We start from the raw sequence: 24,278 nt of genomic DNA, 5'->3' as shown, positions 1-24,278 counted from the left end.
TTTTATGTACGTATCTTCGTTTAGCTTCGTTTAGTTTTTCTGTCTTGTTTATGCCTACATGTGTTTCTTTCTCCTTGTCTTCTGGTTGGGAAGTGTATTTTTGAAAGTAATAAATAGTGATTGCTACCGCATTTCGCGCTTTTCTAAGCTCTTCTATATTATACTCTTAGTCAAAAAAGTCACATAATAGCCCCTGCGAAAACTTCAAATCCGACGATTTAAGCTTTGTCAGGTTTGGTATTTAGGATGTAGTGAGAAAATATATAATAAAAATAATACGTATACTGAAGCATCATTTTTGGGATATATTCTCATAAGAAATATCTTTGTTTAATAATAGGAATAAAATATAGGTATTAACATTGGTAAAATATTTCGTATGTTTATTATTTTTGATATTAACATCTACAAAACACAAAAAAACAATAATCAACAAAAGCTATTAAACTGACTATAAAATAAATCAATTAATTATGTAAGAAAAAATGTTTACAAAATATGTTTTGTGCTACCAAAGACAGAATTATGATTACTATATACTGAAAGAATTAGCGTAACACAATAAAACTGTACTCAAAATAAACAAACCAAACCACGTTGAATGTTACAAGGAGCATTCCAAAATCATGATTTACAGAGCTTAAAGATTGTAAATCATGATTCGGGAGTGCTCCTCGTAATATTCAACGTGTCTTGGTTTGTTTATTTCTAGTACATCTTTATTGTGATTTTAGTATAGAATAGAATTGACATGTGCAAGCCATAGGGCTTTTCATCGATTGCCATTTGTTTCGAGCTTCTGTCATGTGTCACATTATATTAATATATCTACGTCATACGTCTTTGGTTTGTATCATTGCCAATACCAATAACGTATGACGTAGATATATTAATATTATGTGACACATGACAGAAGCTCGAAACAAATGACTGTGAATGAAAAGCCCTATTAGAGCTTTCTTTACTTTTTGATTAGCATCACTGATTAAGCATAACTAATTTAAGTTTTGACAATTATCTATAATCTCGATTTTTTTATAGTCAGTGTATTAAATTAATTTATTTCAACAGAATCACAAGAGTTATAATCATCAAGTTAAAAATTTTAACCATCATATTACAAATAACGGTAAGATTTGATATTTTAGTTGTTATAGATCTACAGACAAAAATATAATTTTCTATTACGACGTTGTCTTCCTCCTATTCGTCCAAACATAACTGGCAAATTTAAGTTCGTCTGATAGTGCGTCACAATAAGCTATCTAAACATATAAAAAAAAAACAAAGTCAATACTAAGTATGACACTATGTTATAATACAGTATGTCCCTGTAAGTTGGAACCATATGGAAAACTTGTTTATTACATATTAATTTTACGAAAAAAAGTTATTCTTCATCAAAAGCTCTGCACGGTCTAAAACCTAAGATTCAACCATCAGATATCAAATTTTATGAATATTATACGAGGTAGGTATGTCAAAAATATGAATTTCGCTCAAGAGTAAAGTAGCATTATTTTTCACAATATTGAAAATTGTTATTATTAAGAGTTGTTTGGAATTAAGAACTACATATATCCTTCTAATTGAAAAAAAATTGATTTTTTTTTAAATTATGGATAACATATCATAATAACATTATTTTCAGTTGTTTCAATTATGATAACTCTTTTATTATTAATTAAAAAAAAGATTCTTCATAAAAAATTCTGCATGGTCTAAAACCTAAAATACAACCATCTTATATTAAATTTTATACGTTATGTCAAAAAAGATGAATTTCGGTCAAGAGTAGAGTACCTTTATAGTTAAGAATATTTCAATTAGAAGTATGTATTTACATATTGGAACAACGTTTTAATTCTAATTAACCTAAGATTCAACCATCAGATATCAAATTTTATGAATATTATACGAGGTAGGTATGTCAAAAATATGAATTTCGCTCAAGAGTAAAGTAGCATTATTTTTCACAATATTGAAAATTGTTATTATTAAGAGTTGTTTGGAATTAAGAACTACATATATCCTTCTAATTGAAAAAAAAATTGATTTTTTTTTTAAATTATGGATAACATCATAATAACATTATTTTCAGTTGTTTCAATTATGATAACTCTTTTATTATTAATTAAAAAAAAGATTCTTCATAAAAAATTCTGCATGGTCTAAAACCTAAAATACAACCATCTTATATTAAATTTTATACGAGGTATGTCAAAAAAGATGAATTTCGGTCAAGAGTAGAGTACCTTTATAGTTAAGAATATTTCAATTAGAAGTATGTATTTACATATTGGAACAACGTTTTAATTCTAAACAATTTTTTATAACCACAATTTTTGATATTGTGAAAAATAAAGGTTTTCTATTTAATCTTAACCGAAACTCATATTTTTTGACATACCTCGTATAAAATTGATAAAATTTGGTATAAGATGGTTGTGTTTTAGGTTTTAGACCATCCAGACTATTCTATAAGGAGTAACTTTTTTTGTAAAATTAATAAATAAAGAGTTATCCTAATTGAAACAACTGAAAATAATATTGTTTATCCATAATTTAAGAATTTTTTTATTAATTAGAAGGACGTAATGGCATATTAGAATATAGTTCTTAATTCCAAACAACTTTTCTTAATAACAATTTTCAATATTGTGAAAAATAAAGCTACTTTAATCTTAAGCAAAATTCATATTTTTTCACATACCTCTAATAATATTCATAAAATTTGATATCTGATGGGTGAATCTTAGGTTCTAGACCATGCAAAGCTTTTTATGAAGAATAACTTTTTTTCGTAAAATTAACAATAAAAAAGTTTTCCATATGGTTCCAACTTACAGGGACATACTGTATAAGATAAAAAAAGAAATAGTTGAATACCACTAAATATTTATATTAACAACTATAATTTATGAGGATAATCTAAAATTGTAATTAAAAATATACGTAGCTGCTATAATTTTGAGCTTTACCGCCTTTATAGCGAACCTAGTACCTAATGGAAGGCTTATCAAAATAAACAGGCTGCGGTGGCTAGGCCACTAAGAGAGAATGGACGAGACGGAGCCGTCGAAACACATTTATTTACAAGCAGTCAGTCGTATACATCTGCTAAGATCTGCAAAGTTAAAGGTCTGTATATACCTTATTTAATTTGTAATCATGTTATCTTTACAATCTTCTAGTCGCGTTGAAGATAGCCTCACTGTATATGTTAAATAGTAGCGGTAACAATATATATATATACCCCTGTTTTAACCCCTTAAGAATATAACTTATCTCTTCTGCAACTTGATTTTTAATTCTTATTTTAACTTTCTGATTTATATTATATACTTGTGTTATTACGTAGAAAGTCTTTTCAAAATCAATGAATTACGTATAGACATCCTGATTCATATCTAGATTTCTTTCTACTTTTTCATGTCCTCCAAGAAGGAAGGCAACCATCATGGCAATTTGCACTTTCAATACCGCTGCTCTAAAGAGATTAGCAGAAGTGAAGTTAAGCCAAGCTCTCAAATTGTTTAACCAGGAGATGCATCTTTTTCGACGACTACTTCTAGCCTGTATTCTTACTTGTATTATTAACTTCCACAAGTTGTAATGTTCGCCCTCATGACATGTCCTAGATATTGCAGTTTTCTAACTTCAATTGTAAAATTAAAACCTGTCTTTCTTTTCCCATTCTTCTCAACACCTCGACATTCGTGACTCTATTCAACCAACTTATTCTTAATATCCTTCTGTAGGCCCATGACTCGAAGAACTCTGTCCGAAATATCTTTCTTTAATGTCCAATCCTCCAACCCATCAAGTAATAGATTTCCTTATATGAACACACTATTATTCTGAATATTATTTACGTATCCAAATGATATATATATACAACAGCAATATGGTGGTCTTTGGTATTATAATAATAATTAAAAAGAGGTAGTTATACCCAATATTTTGGTTAATAAAGGCTGCAATAATATAAAAATTTAATGGAGACCTGTCAGTAAATGAGATATTTACTTAAGAAAAAATAAAAAGGATAATAACGTATACTTACATTTTGTTCCTCAGCAATGTGCCTTAAATTCCACAAAAATTCGAACAGTGCAACTGCGAATGCAATGCCTATTCCAATACCTAAAATTATGAACAGTCCTCTAACATTTTCTATCGATAACTCTTCAGTCGAGACAGGATCTTCTGATTGACAAGGCTCCGTTTCATCTTCCTCATTTTCATTCTTTTCCACCCACCATTTCAGTTTTAAATCGTTGAGTGATCCATCTTCCTGTAGTTTTAAAATGGCTCTATTTATTGCACCTCTATAATTAGCATCTACAAACAAAACCCTTATAAATAACTAGATTACACAATTATTATTATTAATATGAATAAATGAAAGTATGCTTGGATGTTGTAAGATCTCTGTTTAAGGTTGGTTATGGATAATAAAATTTATGTTTTAAATTGGTTAGACAATTCTTCACCAATACTTCATTCTTCAATATTAACGTGTGATCCAAAATTATTGTCACCTCTGAACGACAGACATACATGAACGACTATACGGTGCATGTCTATTCTTAATTCAGATATACTTTACAGTTTACGTCAACTTTGCAGTGTACGTCAACTTAACAAGAAAAGTTAGGTTATGTAGAGATATTTGTGGTGGACATATTATACAGCATCTTGTTTGATTTTATTTATTATTGTTACTTATAATTTTGTTAACTCTTTTTAGTTTTGATTAAAGTTCTGTGTTAAAGGTTTTGGCTGATTTTTTATGTTCTATAATGTTAATCAAAATTAATTGATAAACCAACGATATAAAGTCAGATTAAAACAAGACATACGTAATTTTTTACACGGCTAGCTTTGATCCCAATAATTGTGGATCACTCGTTATTATTCTTCTTTAGCCCATTTCTATCCAACTTTGGACATAGGCCTTCCCCAAATCTTTCCATTTCCGTCTGTCCTTGGCTGCACTTTTCCAGTTAGTTCCTGCAGCTTTAACAATATCGTCCTTATATCGCATCTGAGGTCTTCTTCCTCTTCCTCTTCTTCCTGTCCACGGTCTCCAGTTTTGTATTTCAGCATTCCGTCTTTTATCTTCCTGTCTCGCATTGTGGCCCGCAAATCTCCATTTTAACCCTGTTATATGTTCAGTTACATTTTTTACTTTTGTTTTCTCTCTTATCCATTTGTTTGATTTTCTGTCTTTTAGTTTTATTCCCAACATGGATCTTTCCATTTTTCGCTGAGTTATTTCTATTTTGTTTATGTTGGCCTTTGTTAATGTCCATGTTTCTGAGCCATACGTCAGAACAGAAAGGATGCACTGGTCAAATACACGGGTTTTTAGTTACTGTTATATCTTTTAGCGTTTTAGTATCCATCTTAACTTTCCAAACGCTGCCCATGCCAATCGGATTCTTCTCTGTACTACAATTGTTTGGTTCTCTTTATTTGCTTTGATTATTTGAGCCAGGTATATATTTATATTCGTCAACAACCTCAATATTGGCATTATTTATAGTAATATTTATTCTGTCATTTGTATTTGTCATGATTTTTGTTTTACTCATGTTCATTTTTAATCCTATCTTTTCTGATACGTATGCTAGTTGAGTCAACATTGTGGCTAGTTCTTTTTGGTTAGTTGTAATAAGGGCAACATCGTCGCAATATCTGAGGTGATTGAGATTCTTCCCGTTTATGTTGATACCCATGTCTTTCCATTCCAGTTCTTTAAAGACGTCTTCCAGAGCTAAGGTGAAGAGTTTTGGGGATATTTTTTTTGCACGGCTAGCTATGATCCCAATAATTTTGGATCGCTCGTTATTATACATTATATAAATTTATATAATATAGACAATTGTTTGTCAATATGCATATGAAAATTTATTGTTTAGTTAGAATATACCAGAAATTTATGACATAATTAGCCAAATTAGGGACATAAAATATACGTATAATTTAGGGAGAGCACTGCTGAACGCAGACCTCCCGTAAAATTTTCCATCTATTTTTATCTTGATCTTCTTGCATCAAATTTGTGGTGATATGCTTTATATCATCCGTCTATTTAGTCGGTAATTCACCAAGAAGTCGCTATTCCAAAATCTTTCTGTTCCATCTATCATCCGTCAATGTGGCAGCATGTCCAGCCGAAGCCCATTTACCCGTGGCTATTCTTTCAACTGCATCTGCGACTCCTGTTCTTCTTCTTATTGCTAGGTTTGGTCCTTTATCTCTAGTGGTAATACCTACTTAACATTGATCTTTCCATAGCGTGTTGTGTAACTCGTATTTTATTTATCGTTCCTTTTATGTCAGAGTTAGCGTTTCTATATCATATGTTAGAATCAGTAAAACACATTGGTTAAAAACCTTCCTTTTGTAACAAACTGGAATACTAGACTAAAAAATGTTCAATCTATCAAAGGCAGTCCATGTGAGACCTACCCTTTTTTGTAAATCAATTGTCTGATTATTCCGGCCTGTGATCTCTAGGGCAAGTGAATCTCTTGTCCTAGAGATTGGGATTAGACTACCACAAAAAGACAAATTTGATATCACAGAATTGATGCAAGACACTCTAGTAGCATTATTAATACACGAAGTATGAGAGGAGCTGACAGCGATAGTGATCATTTTTTTGTAAAATCAAAGTTGAGAACACGAATATCAGTACAGAAGATGGAGCAACAAGAACAAAGAGAAAGATGGGACATAGAAGCTCTTCAAACACCAAATAAAGAACTGGAGTACCAAGTAGCCATAAGCAACAGATTTCAATTGCTGGGAGAGGAAGACCAAAATGTAGACCTAGGAGATGCATGGCAGCGAGTGGCATCAGTGATAGAACAAGCAGCGAAAGAAACCATTGGGAAAAAGAGGACTCGCCCAAAACAGAAATGGTTTGACAAACAATGCGAAGAAATGCTGGAAACAAAAACTCAAAAAAGAATGAAAATGCTACAAAACCCTACAGATGAGAACAAAGCAGATTTTCGCAGAACGAGGGCACAGACAAGGCAACTACTCAGAACTAAAAAGAGAAGCTACATAGAACAGCAAATATGAGTAATGGAAATAAGTGGCGAGAGGAATCAAATAAGAAAATTCTTTAGGGAAGTGAAGACAGTCAGACAAGGTGGAAATGTTGGGGTAACACAAGCTATGAGAAATGAAGCAGGTGAACTGATAATGATGGAAACAGAAATCATAGAACGATGGAAGGAATACTTTCGGAATTTACTAAATATTGATTAAAGTGAGATGGAGGAATCGGAGACTACATTTCATTCTACAGATGTGGAAATACCACCACCAACACTCCAAGAAGTAAAGAATGCAATAGCATCTCTTAAAGATCACAAAGCACCAGGAAATGATGGTATAAATGGAGAATTGATAAAAAAGGAGGAAACGTTATACATCAAAAATTGTATGACATTATTCTCAGAGTATGGCAACAGCAGAAAATGCCTACAGAATGGAATGGAAGCGTTATAATACCCATACATAAGAAGGGAAATAAAGAGCAATTCCGAAACTACAGAGGCATATCGCTTATTAGTAGAGCGTATAAGATTCTATCAATTATCTTACTAAAGAGACTCACTCCGTATTCGGAAGATATTCTAGGCGACTACCAATGCGGCTTTCGAAGTGGAAGGTCAACAATAGATCAAATATTTACCATCCGACAAATATTAGAAAAACTGGGAATTCAACCGAGATGTACACCAAATCTTCGTAGATTTCCAGCAAGCATATGACTCGATAAAAAGAAGCAGACTATGGCTAGCAATGCTAGAAATGGGAATACCAAGAAAATTAATGCAGCTCACTCAAATGTGCGTGACAGACTCATATGTACAGGTAAAGATAGGAAACAGAACATCGATGCCATTTAGTATAACATCAGGGCTTAGACAAGGAGACCCTCTATCACCATTGCTATTCAATTTGGCTTTAGAATACGCAATAAGTAAAATATCGTCTGAACTAACAGGGGGATTCGCAAATCGAGGATCAAAACTATTGTTGGCCTTTGCCGATGATCTAGATGCAGTCGCTCATTCTACAAGAGACGTAAGAGAGGTGTTTTCACAGCTCGAGGAGGAAACAGGTAACCTGGGCCTTCGAATAAATGAAGAGAAGACGAAATATATGCTGGTGACCAAAAATCCAAGAGCAAGAGTTAGGCAGAACGTAACTATTAATGACCACAACTTTGAAGTAGTAAAAGAGTTTAAATATCTGGGAGCAGTAATCATAGAGGACAATCACATAGAAAAAGAGGTCTCAGCAAGAACAGCTGCGGGAAATAGAGCATTATAGTCCCTATCATCATTATTAAGATTTAAGCTGCTGAAAAAACAATCTAAATTAAGACTTTACATGTCAATTATTCGCCCAGTTGTTACATATGGGAGTGACAGATGGACTCTACAACAGCGAGAAATAAATAAATTGCTGATATTTGAAAGGAAAGTCCTCAGAATGATATTTGGTCCTCAAAGAGATGAATTGACAGGAGAGTGGAGAAGGCGCCGCAATGCTGAATTGGTGACTCTATATGGTACTGAAAACATCGTCAGACATATAAAAGCTAATCGGATAAGATGGGCAGGTCATGTAGTAAGATCAGAGGAAGACAGAGTGCTAAAGACAGTGCTCTTCGAGAGACCAGACGGTAGAAGATCAGTGGGCCGTCCCAGAAAAAGATGGAAGGATGATGTTGAAACCGATCTATCTAGGATTGGGGTACAACAATGGCAAATCGAAGCGCAAGATCGCAGACGATGGAGGGCCATAGTGGATGCGGCGAAGACTCACCCCGAGTTGTAAAGCCAGTCAAGAAGAAGAAGATATCACAGAATGCGATGAGTAGACATATTAGGGTACGAACATGCCGAACATACATGGATGAGCGCGGTATAGGTCGCGATCGCGGTCGAGGTTTACATCGATGACCGGTAGAACATACGGAATATACCTTCCTTTCAGTGTTCTTGCGGTTTCCATATAATAGGGCAGTCAATGAGGATATTTGGCTCCAAATTTCATCCTACTACATCTATTTACTTGATATTTTCACTGTAAGTAGGGAATAGCTCAAGAAACAAAGTCTACCCTATGCCGATGTGCGCTTTTATAATGGGGGTGGTTCTCACCCCCATTATATATTCGATTTTTGCGAATACCTGAAACACTATGCATCTAAAAGAAAAACTATATAAAATATTTCTGTAGGTTATAAAAAAACAAAGAGATTCGTTCCTTCATAAATCTTCTAGTTAAAATACAAAGGGGGATATGGTAGGTAAGAAGAGTTTGTTTTTTTGCTGCATACTCAAATCGGTGTATTCAACTTGAAATAACAGAGAAACTGTCGATTTTAGTTGTATAATGATACTAATAACTTTTGTAGTGCTTGAAAATACATTTAAAATGAGCTATGTTAAAGGTCCATTACATTAAAACTAAGCGCGATATGCTGCAAACAAAATTGATAACTAATGTATTTTAAGAAAACATGAGAAGTAATTTTAACCCCCATCCACCAAAATGTAAACGCATCGTTTTCTTCCACAATACTTTTTATTATAGTGTTATTTCCATGTTCAAAAAGTTGGACTGGATTAAATGAATGATTTTTGAAAAAAATAAGATCAGATTATAGAGCGCATTTTTAAATTTTCTTAAAAATCTTTCTTTTCTTCCATGTAACTCGAAAAAGATAAGAGATACGAAAAAAAGATACCACACAAAAATGTAAAGCTTTTTCAGATAAAAATTTCCTTTTTATTTTTCATTACTGTATCTCTTATCATTTTCAAGTTGCTCTCTATAACTTGATCTTTTTTTTTCAAAAACTATTCATGTTAAACCCGTCCATCTTTTTGAACATAGAAATAACACTATAATAATGGGTATTGTGGAAGGAAAACGATGCATTTACATTTCGGTGGATGGGGGTTAAAATTACTTCTCATTTTTTCTTAAAATACATTAGTTATCAATTTTATTTGCAGCATATCTCGATTAGTTTTAATGTAATGGACCTTTAATATAGCTCATTTTAAAGGTCCTTTCCAGCACTACAAAAAGTATTAGTAGCATTATACACCTAAAAGCGACCGTTTCTCTGTTATTTCAAGTTGAGTACACCAATTTGAGAAAGTACTAAAAAACAAACTATTTTCACCTACCATATCTCTTTTTGTAGTATAACTAGAAGATTTGTAGAGGCAAGTGTCTCTTTGTTTTTATAACCTACAAAAATGTTTAATATAGTTTTTTTTTTAGTTAGATGCATTGATTTTAAGGTATTCGCAAAAAACCGTTCGAAAAGATATTATGTTTCAATAAAAATGGCCAATTTTCAACCACGAATATCTCAAAAATATTGAGTTTTCAAAAAAAGTTATAGAACAGTTTTTGCTTAGAATTGGGTTCTCTAGCGAATTCCGTGGTAATTTTAACCAAAAAATTTTCCACTCCTAAGAAGGGGTGGGAACCACCCCCAAGATAAAAGCACACATCGGCATAGGGTAGACTTTGAGCTAGGAGATAAGTAGAGGCTAGTCCCAAAATTTCATTAAAATCCATGCAGTAGGATAGAATTCGGAGGTAATATCCTATTCTTTCTCCCATTGACTGGCGTATAACCAAAACTTGTCGCAACTGATTACAACAAGAAATGAATAAATACACCAGCCGTATCTCCGGCGAATGTCACGTGGTTTAAAAGCCACCAATAAACTTTAAATTACCACGCGATCAGCAGCTCGATCGCGATGTAAAACAAACTATTTTTTTTTTCATCGACATCGCTGTAAACCGCGATAATAGGTAGCGAGGGTGAACGGGTGACATATCCTTGGTATATGCGATCTCATAAGAAAATGAAGGTTTGTTTTGACATCCATGTAGCGACCGCCATCGCGACCTACACCGCGCATATCCATGTATCTTGGGCATGTTCGTACCCTTAGGCCTGGATCCCGCGTACCAATAAAAAGTTGATTAATAGCAAGCTGAAGATTTGTTAATAGCTTAAAGGTATCTAGTCGGACAAACTTTGATGTACGGGAACACTGGAACAGGGGAAGTTTTAATTGTGGAAGAGGTTAAAAAATTTAAATATCAGACTACGAAGACGTCACATGTATTTTGTCGGACAGAACTTCCATTTCATTTGTTACCCATTCATTAAACTCATGCAAAAATTAGACTGGTATTTATCACCAACTTGGTCCGACACGTAGAACATGTTAAATGACAGGAATTATCTTGGTGATTTTTATTTATTATTTATTAACGGGATACCACTCAATTTAATATATACACAAAATATTATAATTATCTAGTGATACAATAAATATAAAGATATAGTAAATATGTATGACAAAAATTGGCGTTGCCGCTATATAGAAATAACAAATATTAAAATAATACAAAGTAAATAACAAATATAAATCACATAAGATTACAAATTTTTTTTAAACACTGTCTACAAACATTTTCCGAAGCGCACAGCAACAAATTTATTTATTTATTTATTTATTAACGGGATACCACCTAATTTAATATATACACAAAATATTATAATTATCTAGTGATACAATAAATATAGAGAATATGTATGACAAAAATTGGCGATGCAGCTATATAGAAAAAACAAATATTAAAATAATACAAAGTAAATAACAAATATAAATCACATAAGATTACAAATTTTTTCTAAACACTGTCTACAAACAGTTTCCGAAGCGCAGAGCAACAAATCAAGGTCTATTCTATTTCCATTTAGAATGATTCTACTCAGCGGAGAATGCCTACCAAAGTTGCAGCGATGAAATTTAATTGCAAAATTTTGGGATGTTCTAGTAACTCTAGAGGGAACATTAAAGTCAGTTAGAGACAGTAGATCATTGCAATTAATTTTTGAATTCAGTAGTTTATGAAGAAACAAAACATTAGCATACATCCGTCTGGAAGATAGCCTAGGAAGGTTTAATTTATTTCTAATTTCTGAGTACGAATGGTCACTTAAAGGTTTGTGTAATTTAAAACTTAAGTACCTAATGAATTTATTTTGGACTTTTTCAAGCTTGGCTATATGGACTTCATAGGTGGGTGACCAAACAACTGAGCAATACTCAAGAACAGATCTAACTAGGGAAAAATAAATCAGTCTGATGGAATTAATGTTATGCAAATATCTAGAAGTTCTAATAATGAAGCCTAAAATTTTAAATGCCTGGTTATTCACATAATCAAAATGAGCGCAAAAATTTAGTTTGGAATCTAATTGAACACCTAGATCTCTTACAGTTGATACATGGTTCAGTGGTTCTTCAGCTAATTTGTAATTATAAAAGAGGTTGTTAATTCTTCTACAGAAACTAATAAAGTGACATTTTCCAACATTAATGCTCATTTGGTTCCAATTGCACCATGCCATGATTTTGTTAATATCATTTTGAAGTTTTTCACAATCTGAGACAGATACGATAATTCTATCGGTTTTTAAATCATCAGCAAATAGCAGAAATTTAGAGTTAATTTGAGATTTAATGAGTGATAAATAGTAGTCTGATTTTTGCATTTGAGTTTAATGAAAGGGCAACAAATCAATTTGAAGTTCCGTCCGACAAGATACATGGGACGTTTTCGTAGTGTGACGTTCCAAATTTTTAACCTGTTCCACGATTAAAACTTCCCCTGTTCCAGTGTTTCCCTTCATCAAAGTTTGTCCGACTGGACACCGTTAAGCTATTTACAAATTTTCAGCTTGCTATTAATCAACATTTTTTGGTATGCGGGATCCAGGCCTACAATATACACAATGGAACGTTCGGTCATATATCAAAAAAAAAACTAAACACCTTATTTGACTAGAGATTGATAAAATACCTAGTTAATTGGAAAAAAGTTGTACGGTTAGCCAATACCTAGTTAATTTCTATTTATTCTATTTATTAATTTCTTATTTCTAATAAAATTCTAGCGCGGTGTGATAATGATGATAATAACATAATTTCCATCAAAATAATTGTAATAAAAGGACACACCTGTTGGCATGGCAATTCCAAATGCTCTATTATCTAGCCATCCTCCAACTTGTCGTAGTTCACAGTGTCTTTGTATTTGATATTCAATTTGAGTCGACTCCATCAAAAATGCATATAGACCATTTTCAGATTCTAGTACCCTTTCCATACCTGCAAAAAATACTTTTTAAAAGTTTCCACTTAGTTATATATAGTCTGGGCTGATTATCGGAGAATAGGCCATTTTTGGGAAAAGTTATTTACCAGCAATTTTATTGCTGGAATCGAATTATAAGATCCTATATATTAATAATATAGGTATGCAAAGTCCTCAGATAGTGTGCTACTTTTTTTATAAACAAAATGGCGCCCGAAAATCGTGTTTTTTTCAATTATTGCTCTATAACTCCGAAGATTTTAACTTTACAACAAAAACACCCAAATAAAAATTCACCGTGATTAAATTCTGCATAGAGACGTGTTTTTCTCGATCTGCTCCGACGAAAATTTTCCTCAGAAAATGCGGGTTTTCCCAACAAAATCTTTAATTTTCAAATAAAGTTTTAGATAGGTAATTATCTACCAATTTTTAAATAATTTGGTGACTTCTTGTCCTTCTTGACCAAGCCTCCTTGGTTTAGATTATAGTTCCAGAAGGTGGTGAAAATTAAACGAAGATCTTAGCAACAATTCAATTGTTAATTCATAATTTACGGTCGCAGTAATAACCAAAATAATTATGATACACTGATCAAACTTTGAAATCTTATAAAGATGAGAAGATGCCTATTTAACATTTTGTCGACAAAATATTATTTTTTTTAATTTTTTTGCATAATCATTAAATATTTAAAAATTAGTTTTAAACAAATTAACGTTTCTCAGAAAGTTTTTATTATATTATAATTTAAAAAAATAGCTAAAATGCGCATTTCAAATATCTTGAAAATGAATGCTTTAAAACTTTCTTGCAACCATTTGCAAAAAAGTTATGAAACAGCAAAGTAAACATACGATTACTACGGTGTTTATAATTTTTTTAATTCTTTCAAAGCGTAGAAGTGAGTTTAAAGTACAAGCTGATTATTTACAAAAAAATATCAATTATAAGGTTAACGGTTATATTTTAATTAAAGATTATAAATATATTTTGTTGTAATTTACACGCGCGAAAGTCGACTAATACAGTACTGTAGCTAAAATTTTCACTCGGAGCGACGACCGGCCGCGCGACGTACACTTTTAATAAATAAATGCATGCCGCGTGTCAGTCGCTTCGAGTGAACATTTTAGCTCCGACTCTGTATCAGGCCTACTTTTGCGCTAAAAATTACAAAAAAAAGTATTTTTAATCTTTGATTAAAATATAACCATTGCACTAATTTTTGACATTCTTTGTGAGTAATTAGATTGTACCATAGACTCACTTTTAAGCTTTTTTTTTTTTTTTTATTTAGAAATAACCGCATTAACCACGAAGGTCATCAGCGGGGTAACGAGAATACAATTAATAAGTTTACGAAAGTATGAAATTGTGTACAATTAAATCTTACTTGCTAGGTTACATTTATTAAGGAATTGAAAAAGAGGTTTACAGTCGGTTTGCAGGTTAAGAATGTCTTTCATATTTTTTGAATAACCAGATATAGATTGATTGTAAGCGGCAAATTCATCACATTCTGTTAGAACATGTTTTACTGATACTGGTATATTACACCTTCTGCATTTTGGTGCTTCGGTATGGGTAATGAGATGCTCATGAGTAAGTTTACAGTGTCCTAACAGAAGACGAGATAAGATGACTTGGTTCGATCTGTTGGTTGTATGTGGATTCCATGGACCAGTATCTTCTTTAACGTCTCTTAACTTGCTCGTGGATGTTTTCCATTTTTCACTCCATAAATTGAGAGTCATTGATTTTAGTAATTGTTTTGTATCTGCGGCTGGAATTGATTGTTCTGCCAATGTTGGTAATTGCGCAGCTGTGTAAGCCCAACGATCAACGTTTTCATATCCCTCGATTCCAGAATGAGAGGGAACCCATAGAAAAACTATTTTTGAGTCTGTTTGATGCAGACTGTAATATTTCTTTGATTAATATGACTATAGGATTTTTCGTGAAGGTTTGTTGTATGAGTCTCAGTGAATTGAGTGAGTCAGATATTATTAAGGAGTGTTTGGTTTGTGCATTGGAAATGTGCTTCAACGCTTGTAATATGGCATAAAGTTCACCATTTAAGATGCTGTAGGAGCTGGGAAGCTTAAATAAATATTTGGTTTCATTGTTTATGTATACTGCTGTTCTTACACCTTGGGAAGACTTAGACGAATCAGTGAATAAGTGGGTATAATTTTTATATTTTGCGACTATTTGTTTATAATTTCGATATATAAGACGTGGAATGGTATCATATTTATTATATTTCGTCAATTGGGTGTTTACATGTGGGGTTCTGATAATCCATGGAGAAATGCTGTGTTCATTCATTAACCACGTTCTGGGGAGATTTTGGAGATTTAACGTTGATATATACCGGTGAATTCTAACATAAAAGGGTGGTGGAGAGGTGCTATGTTGAAAAGTTGATTTGAAACGATTACAGAACGTGTTTTTGTGAGCAGGAATTGATGGTATTGATGCTATTCTAGAGGCATAGGATAAACTAAGAATTTGTCGTCTGAAATATAGAGCTGGTTCGCCCAGTTCGCAGTATAGGCTTTCTACAGGCGTTGTCCTGTAAGCTCCTAGAATTATTCTTATTGCGGTGTTGTGTATAGTATCTAAGCATTTTAATATTGAAGGGCGAGCAGATGTGTATGCAATACATCCATAATCAATTTTCGATCGAATAAGGCTTCTGTATATTTTTAGCAGCATTAGACCATCAGATCCCCAAGACTTGTTTGCTAAGCATCTTAATAAATTTAAGCCCTTTTGACAAGAAAGAGTTAGTGTTTTAATATGATTTTTCCACGACAGACGTTCGTCGAATATCATGCCCAGAAAATTTATGTGTGGAGTATAGCTTAGTTTCTGGTTGTATAGGAATATTGATGGTCGATGCTGCTCTGGTATGTTTCTTTTTGAGAATAATATGCAATTTGTTTTGTTTGGGGAGAAATTGTACCCAGACATTATAGACCAACGTTCGAAGGATGTTATGCATTGCTGAAGGCTTTGAGCCATGGTGCTAAGACATCTTCCCTTGATAAACACGATCATGTCATCTGCGTAAAGTCTGGCTACAACTGGTTTCTTTAAATCTTTTAAGACATCATTCATAGCAATTAAAAATAAAGTTGGGCTGAGAATTGATCCTTGTGGTGTGCCGTTTAATTGTTTCTTGGTTGATGATACTGTTCCAGAAATTCGGACTTGGAATTCTCTTTGAGATAAAAAATTGCATATGAAATTTATTATATTGCCTTTCAATCCCCAGTGATGTAGTTTATTTAGGATGATTTTATGGCATGTAGAATCAAAGGCTTTATTAATGTCAAAATAAATTGCTAGACATTTATCTTTAGTAGCAAATGCTTCGTGAATATGACTTTCTAGGTCAATAATGTTATCAAGTGTGCTTCTAGATGGTCTAAATCCGGATTGTTCGGGAATTAATAATTTGTGAGTTTCCAAAAACCATATTAGTCTCTTGTTGACTATTTTTTCTGGCAATTTACTCATGGAGCAGGTTAGGGAGATTGGCCTGTAAGATTCAGGCAAGAGTGAAGATTTGTTAGATTTAAGTATGGGGATGATTGTTGCTTTCTTCCAGATTAAAGGGAAGTCACTATTATTCCACATGTGATTAAAGATATTAAGCAGGATTTGTTTCGCCGTTTCTGGGAGATTTTTTAGAAAAACTGGAGGGACGTCATCGGGAGCAGAAGAACTGTCTTTTAGTGATGAGAGAGATTCCTCCATTTCTTCTTTTGTTAGTGGCTTGTTTAGAGAATTAAGGTTTTCCAGCTCTTTGAATTCCGTAGGGAGGGCAGTGTTATCATTAGTTATATTTCTGTTTATGGAAAGCTTATGATAATAGTCTGCGAACGCTTCACCTATTTCTTTTGTTTGGTTTATTCGTTTGCCGTCATATTCTAATGCTTTAATGACATGGTAAGTTTTGTTTCCATAAATACCTTGTATCTTCCTCCATGCCGATGATATTGTAGTGTTTCTGTTTATGCTTCCTACGAACTTCTTCCATGACTCTTTTTTACTTTTGTTGGTAATATATCTTGCTTTTGCCCTATGTTTTTTGTATTCAATTATACTTGTTGCGGTTTTCTCCCTCCTACATCTATTTAGAGCAGATTTGCTGTTTTGTATTGCTTCGGCACATTCGTCATTCCACCAAGGCACAGGTTTAAATTTCTTGATATCTTTTGTTTTTCCTATTGAAAATTCAGCGGCTTTTATGATTATTTCGTTAAGTTGAGTTACTGCTGTATTTGCGTCCTTCCACTCATTAATTTTGTATATGTTATTCTCAATGGTTTTTGAGATAGAGCTCCAGTCGGCTTTCTTTATTTTCCATTTCTGATGGATACTATCTCCGTTTGATATTTTGTCTTTTATAGTTGAATTCGTTCATTTTATAGGAAAGTGGTCACTGCCTAGTAAGTCATCCATAACTCTCCATTCAAGGTAAGGACTAATAGTTGGGCTACATAATGAAAGATCAATGCAAGAAGAATTGCCAGTAGCTATATTGAATCTAGTATTGCTGCCATCATTCAGTAAACTTATGTTCATGGTGTTGAATATGTTTGATAGAATTCGTCCCCTTCTGTCTGTTTTTGAGAACCCCAGGAGTAATTGTGGGCATTAAAATCTCCTAGAAGAATTAAAGGAGTTGGAAGTTGATTAACTAGAGACTCCAGTTCATCCTCAATTAAATAATGGTCAGGAGGAATGTATATGTTGCAGATGGTGTAATTTAGTTGTGCTTTAATTTTTACGGCTATCGCGTCTAGGTTTGTATTTATTCTAATTTGTGTTGCTTGTAGATTCTTTGAGACGCAAATGGCTACGCCGCCACTCGCTACTTGTACATTTCGGTTTTTAACGAATTCATTGTATCCCCTCATTTTGTGGACATTTTAGTCTCGGAAGTGAGTTTCTTGTAGACACAATATGTCCAGAGAATGGAGGGCTATGATATGCTGTAGCATATTTAAACGGGTATAGTACCCATTTAAGTTCCACTGGAGTAATGACTCGAATGTATTTATTGGGTATCTTGAGATGTATTTGAGATATCAGATTGGGTATCACTTACATCTTGGGATTGCTTTAGTAATTTCTTTTTTAGCCTTGTGACACGAGTTTTTAGTTTCTTAGTGTTTGCGTGAGGATGAAGTTCTTCTAACATATCTATTAGTTTTGGAATATCTTCTGTGAAGTCTCCCGCAATGCTAAGAACATCCCTCGATCCGTATGTATTTTCTAAGAGCTGTTTAAGCTGATGGCTGTTGATTATGAAGGGAGGAGAATGGGAGTCGATATAGTTTATAATAGATTCAGTAAGTTCTATTTCTTGTTCTAATGTATTAGATTTGGGTTTTTTGTTTTTCTGAACGACTGTTTGGGGAAGAGAGAAGGTAGAAGTATTGGGTGGCATTTGTTCTTCTGGAGTGGCTGGGGTCATATCTTCAGCTGTTCGTTTTGTTGCGGATGAAGTTGTTGACTTAGTAGTTTTGTCCGAGGTTGGGATATTTTCAGATTGAGCAGTGTGATCTGGATTTGTTACCAGATTGGATGTGATCAAAGCAGTATTGGCGACTTTTGCACAATTTTCTACTACTGAGGAACTTTCGGGTAGAATATTATTTATTGAGTGGGAATTTAAGTCGTTAGGAGATGTTTCATTCGGTTGAGATATTGGAACATTATGTGTGGGTTGTGATGATTGTTGGGAATGTGGGTTAATATTGCCCGAAGGGCATTGGGATGCAACATGACCCGATAATTTGCAGGTGAAGCAGCGTTGACTGTCTAGGGCTAAAAAGATATGATATGATAGATTATCATGTGTTATTTCTTAGAATTCGGGTATGGTAATATCTGGGGAAGGAGCGATATACACCTGTCTTCTGAAGCTGAGTATGTGTTGGTATTCTGGATTTGATGCACCTATTCTAAGAAAGTTTATTGGAGAAACTAATTTTAATCCAATATTTTCCAGTAAGGTTACAAGAGTTTCGTGTGGGATCGTTGGGCTTACATTCGATAATACTGGTCTGTCTGCTGGTGAAATTAGACGTCTTGCTGTGATGACTTCATTATTGACAACAATTTGACCATGATTAGTTAAAAACTCATCAACCAGTGATTTATTGGTTAGATAAACACATATTCTGTTGTGTGAAATTCTGCTACAGAAAATGATGTTTATTGGTTTTACCAGAGGTCCCAATTGGAGAAGATAATCTTGAAGTTTTGCTCCCTGAATGGAGCCGAAGATAAGTGCCTGGTCTTTGTTAGGATACTTGTAGATATTTTTTGAGACAGTGCTTGCATAAGATGTGTTGGAGGTATTCATATTATTTAAATTATTATCTGGGTGAGTGTTGGTGGATGAAGATTGATTTGTAAATGTTGGTTGTGACATTTTATTTAAAATATTCAAATTTGCTAAGTTATTTTGTTAAATATTATTGTCCAAAACATTTTTCCCAGGCCGACCCTGCCTTTTGTTGTTAAAAATTCTTTATTTCGCTAGGCGAGTTTTTACTAGCTAATTACTTTTCAGTCTTGTGTATCTGATATCTAACCTCAATCAGCCTAACAAAAATCGTCTGGATGCAGTTAATATTAAAAATTTACTCACAGTTGCTGTTCTTGGTATTTTATGTCACTGCACTAGTAAAACTTAACTATTAAAAGGCTTTTATTTAGCGGTAATTTGTTTAAATCGACCGTAAATTATAAAACGTGTGTTTACAAACAGGTCTCACAAACAAGTCCCACTTTTAAGCTTTGAAACAATTAAAACAAATATTAAACAACGGAGAAATCGTATATTTATTTTGCTCTTTCATAACTTTTTTGCAAATGGTTGAAAATTTTTTTTAAAGCATTCATTTTCAAGACCTATGAAATACGCATTTTAAGTATCTTTTAAAATTAGAATATAATAAACAATTTCTGAGAAATGTTAATTTGTTTATAACAATTTTTTTAAACATTTAAAGATTATGCAAAAAAATGAAAAATTTATATTTTGTCGACAAAATATTAAATATGCATCACACCTATATAATCTTTCTAAGTTTGATCAATGTCTCATTATTATTTTGGTTGTTATTGCGACTGTAAATTGTTAATTAACAATTGAATTGTTGCTAAAATATTCATTTCATTTTCACCGGCTTCTGACTTTATAATCTATACCAAGAACGCTTTTATTTCACCAAGCTATATAATTATTCATAAATAATTACTGACCCAAAAAATTTATTTGAAAATTCGAGATTTTGTTGGGAAAACCCACATTTTTCAAGGAAAATTTTTGTGGGAGCAAATCGGAAAAAACATGCCTCTATGTAGAATTAAATTGGGGTGAATTTTTATTCAGTGTTTTTGGTGTTTTTGGTGTTAAGTTAAAATCTTCGGAGCTATAGAACAATAATGGAAAAAAAATACGATTTGTCGGCGCCATTTTGTTTATAAAAAAAGTAGCACACTATCTGCCGACTTTGCATACCTATATTAACAATATATAGGATCTTATAATTCGATTCCAGCAATAAAATTGCTGGTAAATAACCTTTCTTTGTACTTTACTAATTAGACCAGCGTATTATAAACATTTTTATTTCAAAATTTAAAGATTATGCAAAAAAGAGAAAAATTTATATTTTGTTAATAAAATATTAAATAAGCATCTCATCTTTATAATCTTTATAAGTTTGATCAATGTATTATGATTATTTTGGTTATTATTGCGATCGTAAATTGTTAATTAACAACTGAATTGTTGCTAAAATATTCGTTTAATTTTCACCGGCTTCTAGAATTACAATCTATACCAAGAAAGCTTTGATGTCATTAAGTTATTTAATTATTGATTAATAATTACTTACCTAAAACTTTATTTGAAAATTAGAGTTTTTGTTAGGAAAACCCGCATTTTCCGAGGAAAATTTTCGTCGGAGCAAATCTTGAAAAACATATCTCTATGCAGAATTTAATTGCGGTGAATTTTTATTTGGATGTTTTTGTTGTAAAGTTAAAATCTTCGGAGTTATAGAGCAATAATTAAAAAAAATACGATTTGTCGGCGCCATTTTGTTTATAAAAAAAGTAGCACACTATCTGCGGACTTTGCGTACCTATATTATTAATATATAGGATCTTATAATTCGATTCCAGCAATAAAATTGCTGGTAAATAACTTTTCCATGAATTTTGCTAATTAGCCCAGAGTAATACAGGAGTGAGCATAAGTCAGCTGAAAAATTTGCAAAAAATAATTATGTATTTACAGTAAGCGTTAAAATTGTTCCATTTAAGCAACGCAAGATCTTCATTGGCAAATTAGTACCTCGATTATTATCCAATGTTTGAGATTTGTGACGTTTTCGATGTTTGCGCAAAGCATGCTCTAGATTGAGAAATTCCTAGGACAAATTTCTGCCGACCTTGGAGGACACGATTCGATTCCACGTCTACGGATCTATCCTGGTAAATGCTGGTTTAGCAAAAGATAGCTCAAGTTGTTATAATAGGTTTGTTCTAGCATCAGTTTCAAACTGTTTGAAACCATCACCGAATAGTGGACCAACGCGAGTAGAGGGGATAGCACTGGTGACTGTATTATGTTCCAGAGGCGTGCAGTCCATGGAAGCGGGGGAAGCACCGCTTCCCTATTTATACTTCGATATAAGAAAATATATTATTAATTAATATTTAATAATCAAAAATTTTTCCCTAATCCAAGTAATCTACATATTACCTAGGCAATAGGCATTGAAAAATATTAAAAATTAATCGCGTACGAACGAACTCAATATGCACACAATTCAACTATTCGGTCCACTCCTGACAAAAAGCGCATCTCAAAATCACCGCTTGTCATGCAGTTGTCCCGTTTAAAAATTGGTCAGGGTTCAATGACCGCACCCACTAGTCGCGCGAATTTTGGTACCCTGGAAGCGATCGTCCTATCGCCTTCCCGAAAGTGAGATGCTCCGACTATTACTGCTGCTAAGGGATGCTTAGGTATTAGGTACATACATTCGCTTAAAAAATATTTCGATTTAAATTTTTTGCAGAAATTTTTTCTTTTACTGATCTTTTATTTGACATTTTACAGAAATCAAATGGTATTGCATTTTGTATAAGACAAATTGGTGACTTTATTAATACGATAATTAAAAAAACGAGAGCAGTTTAAAAATATTTGTGATAAAACTGAACATATGGGGTTTGAACATGAAAGAAGAATAATGAAGATTGATAATTTCGGAGACAGAGAGACAGAGAAAACAAAGGAAACAAAGAGACCTTTTGATAATATTCTACAACAAATGAATTCTAGCTTTTAAAATTTTAACGATTTAAAATTTGTAGGATTATATATAATCTTAATATTTCTAATTATAATTCATCAAAATTTCCCACAGAGGAATTTATTTCACTACGATTAAATAATGAAAATTTTTTGATATCCCAGCTTTGCATTCTCAGTTAAGTGTCATTTATGAAACAACTGACATTAATGATAAAGAAATACCCAGAAATCTGGGATTTATTTATAACTACTGGTTTAAACAAGTCACTGTGTGAAGTGGTCAAGTTGTGTGTATTAGTACTAACTATCCCAGCCACAAGTGCATCAGTTGAACGAAGTTTTGCAGTATTTAAATGCATTAAAAGTTTCAAATTAAGAGTTTAAAAGAAATTCAACAAGCGAAGACATATTTTCCAAAGTTAGCCCTATTATCCATTGAAAAAGACTGCATTCAACAATTATCAGAAGTTGATAGGAGAATAGAACTCGAGTATAAATAAGTGTCATTTTAGTGAAAGTTGTGTGTTGTGGAAAATGCCTCGGAGTATAAATTTTGTTTTAAATAGTATTCTTCTTTAGAAAACCAAGATCGGCGCGAGGACTCGAGGTCCGAACTAGTAATACAGATCAACGATATGTCACTAGTCACTAGAATTAGCGGGAATAGAGTGCCTCACGCATTCACGCGTCACGGATTTAGTGTGTGGATCCTTGTACCCAGGACGTCTCACATAAGTACTTTGCTGATAGAGAGCCCCTGCGCATCAGAGTGTTATCAGGTGGGAAGTGGCTCGACCCTCGACCATTAAGAAAATATTTTTATGTCCTTATTGAATCGCTTCCCCTTTCGAAAAAGTCACCGCACACCACTGTTATGTTCTCTCACTGACCAACTGTTTGCTGACGGTTTCTGACTAGTTTGACTGTTTGCTAGAAAAAACCTAATGTATACTAAACGCGAGCGTTCTCTGACGCTCGCGTTAAAGATATCGTATCGCGTTAAACATCGCTCAACATCCCGTATCTCGGAAACGAAGCATTTGCGACAAACGATTATAAAGCAAACTATCATTATTTTTTCATGCAGAATTACAACTTAAAGTTTGTCGCACTTATTTAGAAACACCCTGTATTAATGAAGAACATGGCTAGTTATTAAAGTGCCCAACTTTTTTATTATCCAACGTAAGCGAATGATTCAAAAAAGAGAATTTACAAAAAAAAAACCAGAGGTTTAGTTGGGTTTTAATTTCAGTGTTTTATTAATGCTAGAATATTCCACAGGGTGATGCAAACATTGAGAAAAAAAAAAACACAGTTTGATTCATACACCCGTTATACAATAAAAATGTACCTGTTTAGCAACAATATTATTACAGCGATATGGTTAGAGGATAAGGCTATAACATATTAAAAAAATCAATTAAATCGGACAACAGGTCTAGGAAATTCGAGATATCAAAAATGACCAAATTTTTAAGTGGGCCGATTACTATGCACGCAATTTTAGTTTTAAATGGTCCAATGTAAAGTTTTTACTGGCTACACACTTTCTTTAAATTCCGATCTAACCCTGGTCCATTTGAAACCTCGATTTCGAATACGTTTGATGAACATATTATATTCTTCAAGACACATTTCTTATTTTCTAGAATTATTAGAAATTTATGCCTTT

At 32.9% G+C, this 24,278-nt stretch overlaps 1 protein-coding gene across 1 annotated transcript in view; it reads right to left on the bottom strand.

Moving 5' to 3' along the window:
* Positions 1-356: 356 nt before the first annotated feature.
* LOC114324194 (glutamate receptor ionotropic, kainate 2) overlaps positions 357-24,278 on the bottom strand; it is a 96,521-nt gene continuing 72,599 nt past the window's right edge. The window contains exons 13-15 of the mRNA XM_028271961.2: positions 13,107-13,256; positions 4,067-4,344; positions 357-1,265 (exon numbers count right to left, since the gene is read on the bottom strand). Of these exons, the coding sequence (XP_028127762.2) occupies positions 1,185-1,265; positions 4,067-4,344; positions 13,107-13,256 (509 nt within the window). The 3' untranslated portion in view covers positions 357-1,184. The remainder of the gene's footprint in view (positions 1,266-4,066; positions 4,345-13,106; positions 13,257-24,278) is intronic.

This window comes from Diabrotica virgifera, chromosome 5, assembly GCF_917563875.1.
Source record: "Diabrotica virgifera virgifera chromosome 5, PGI_DIABVI_V3a".
Classification (NCBI taxonomy): domain Eukaryota; kingdom Metazoa; phylum Arthropoda; class Insecta; order Coleoptera; family Chrysomelidae; genus Diabrotica; species Diabrotica virgifera.
Note: the sequence above shows the minus strand (reverse complement) of the source record. Positions and strands in the feature narration are given on the sequence as shown.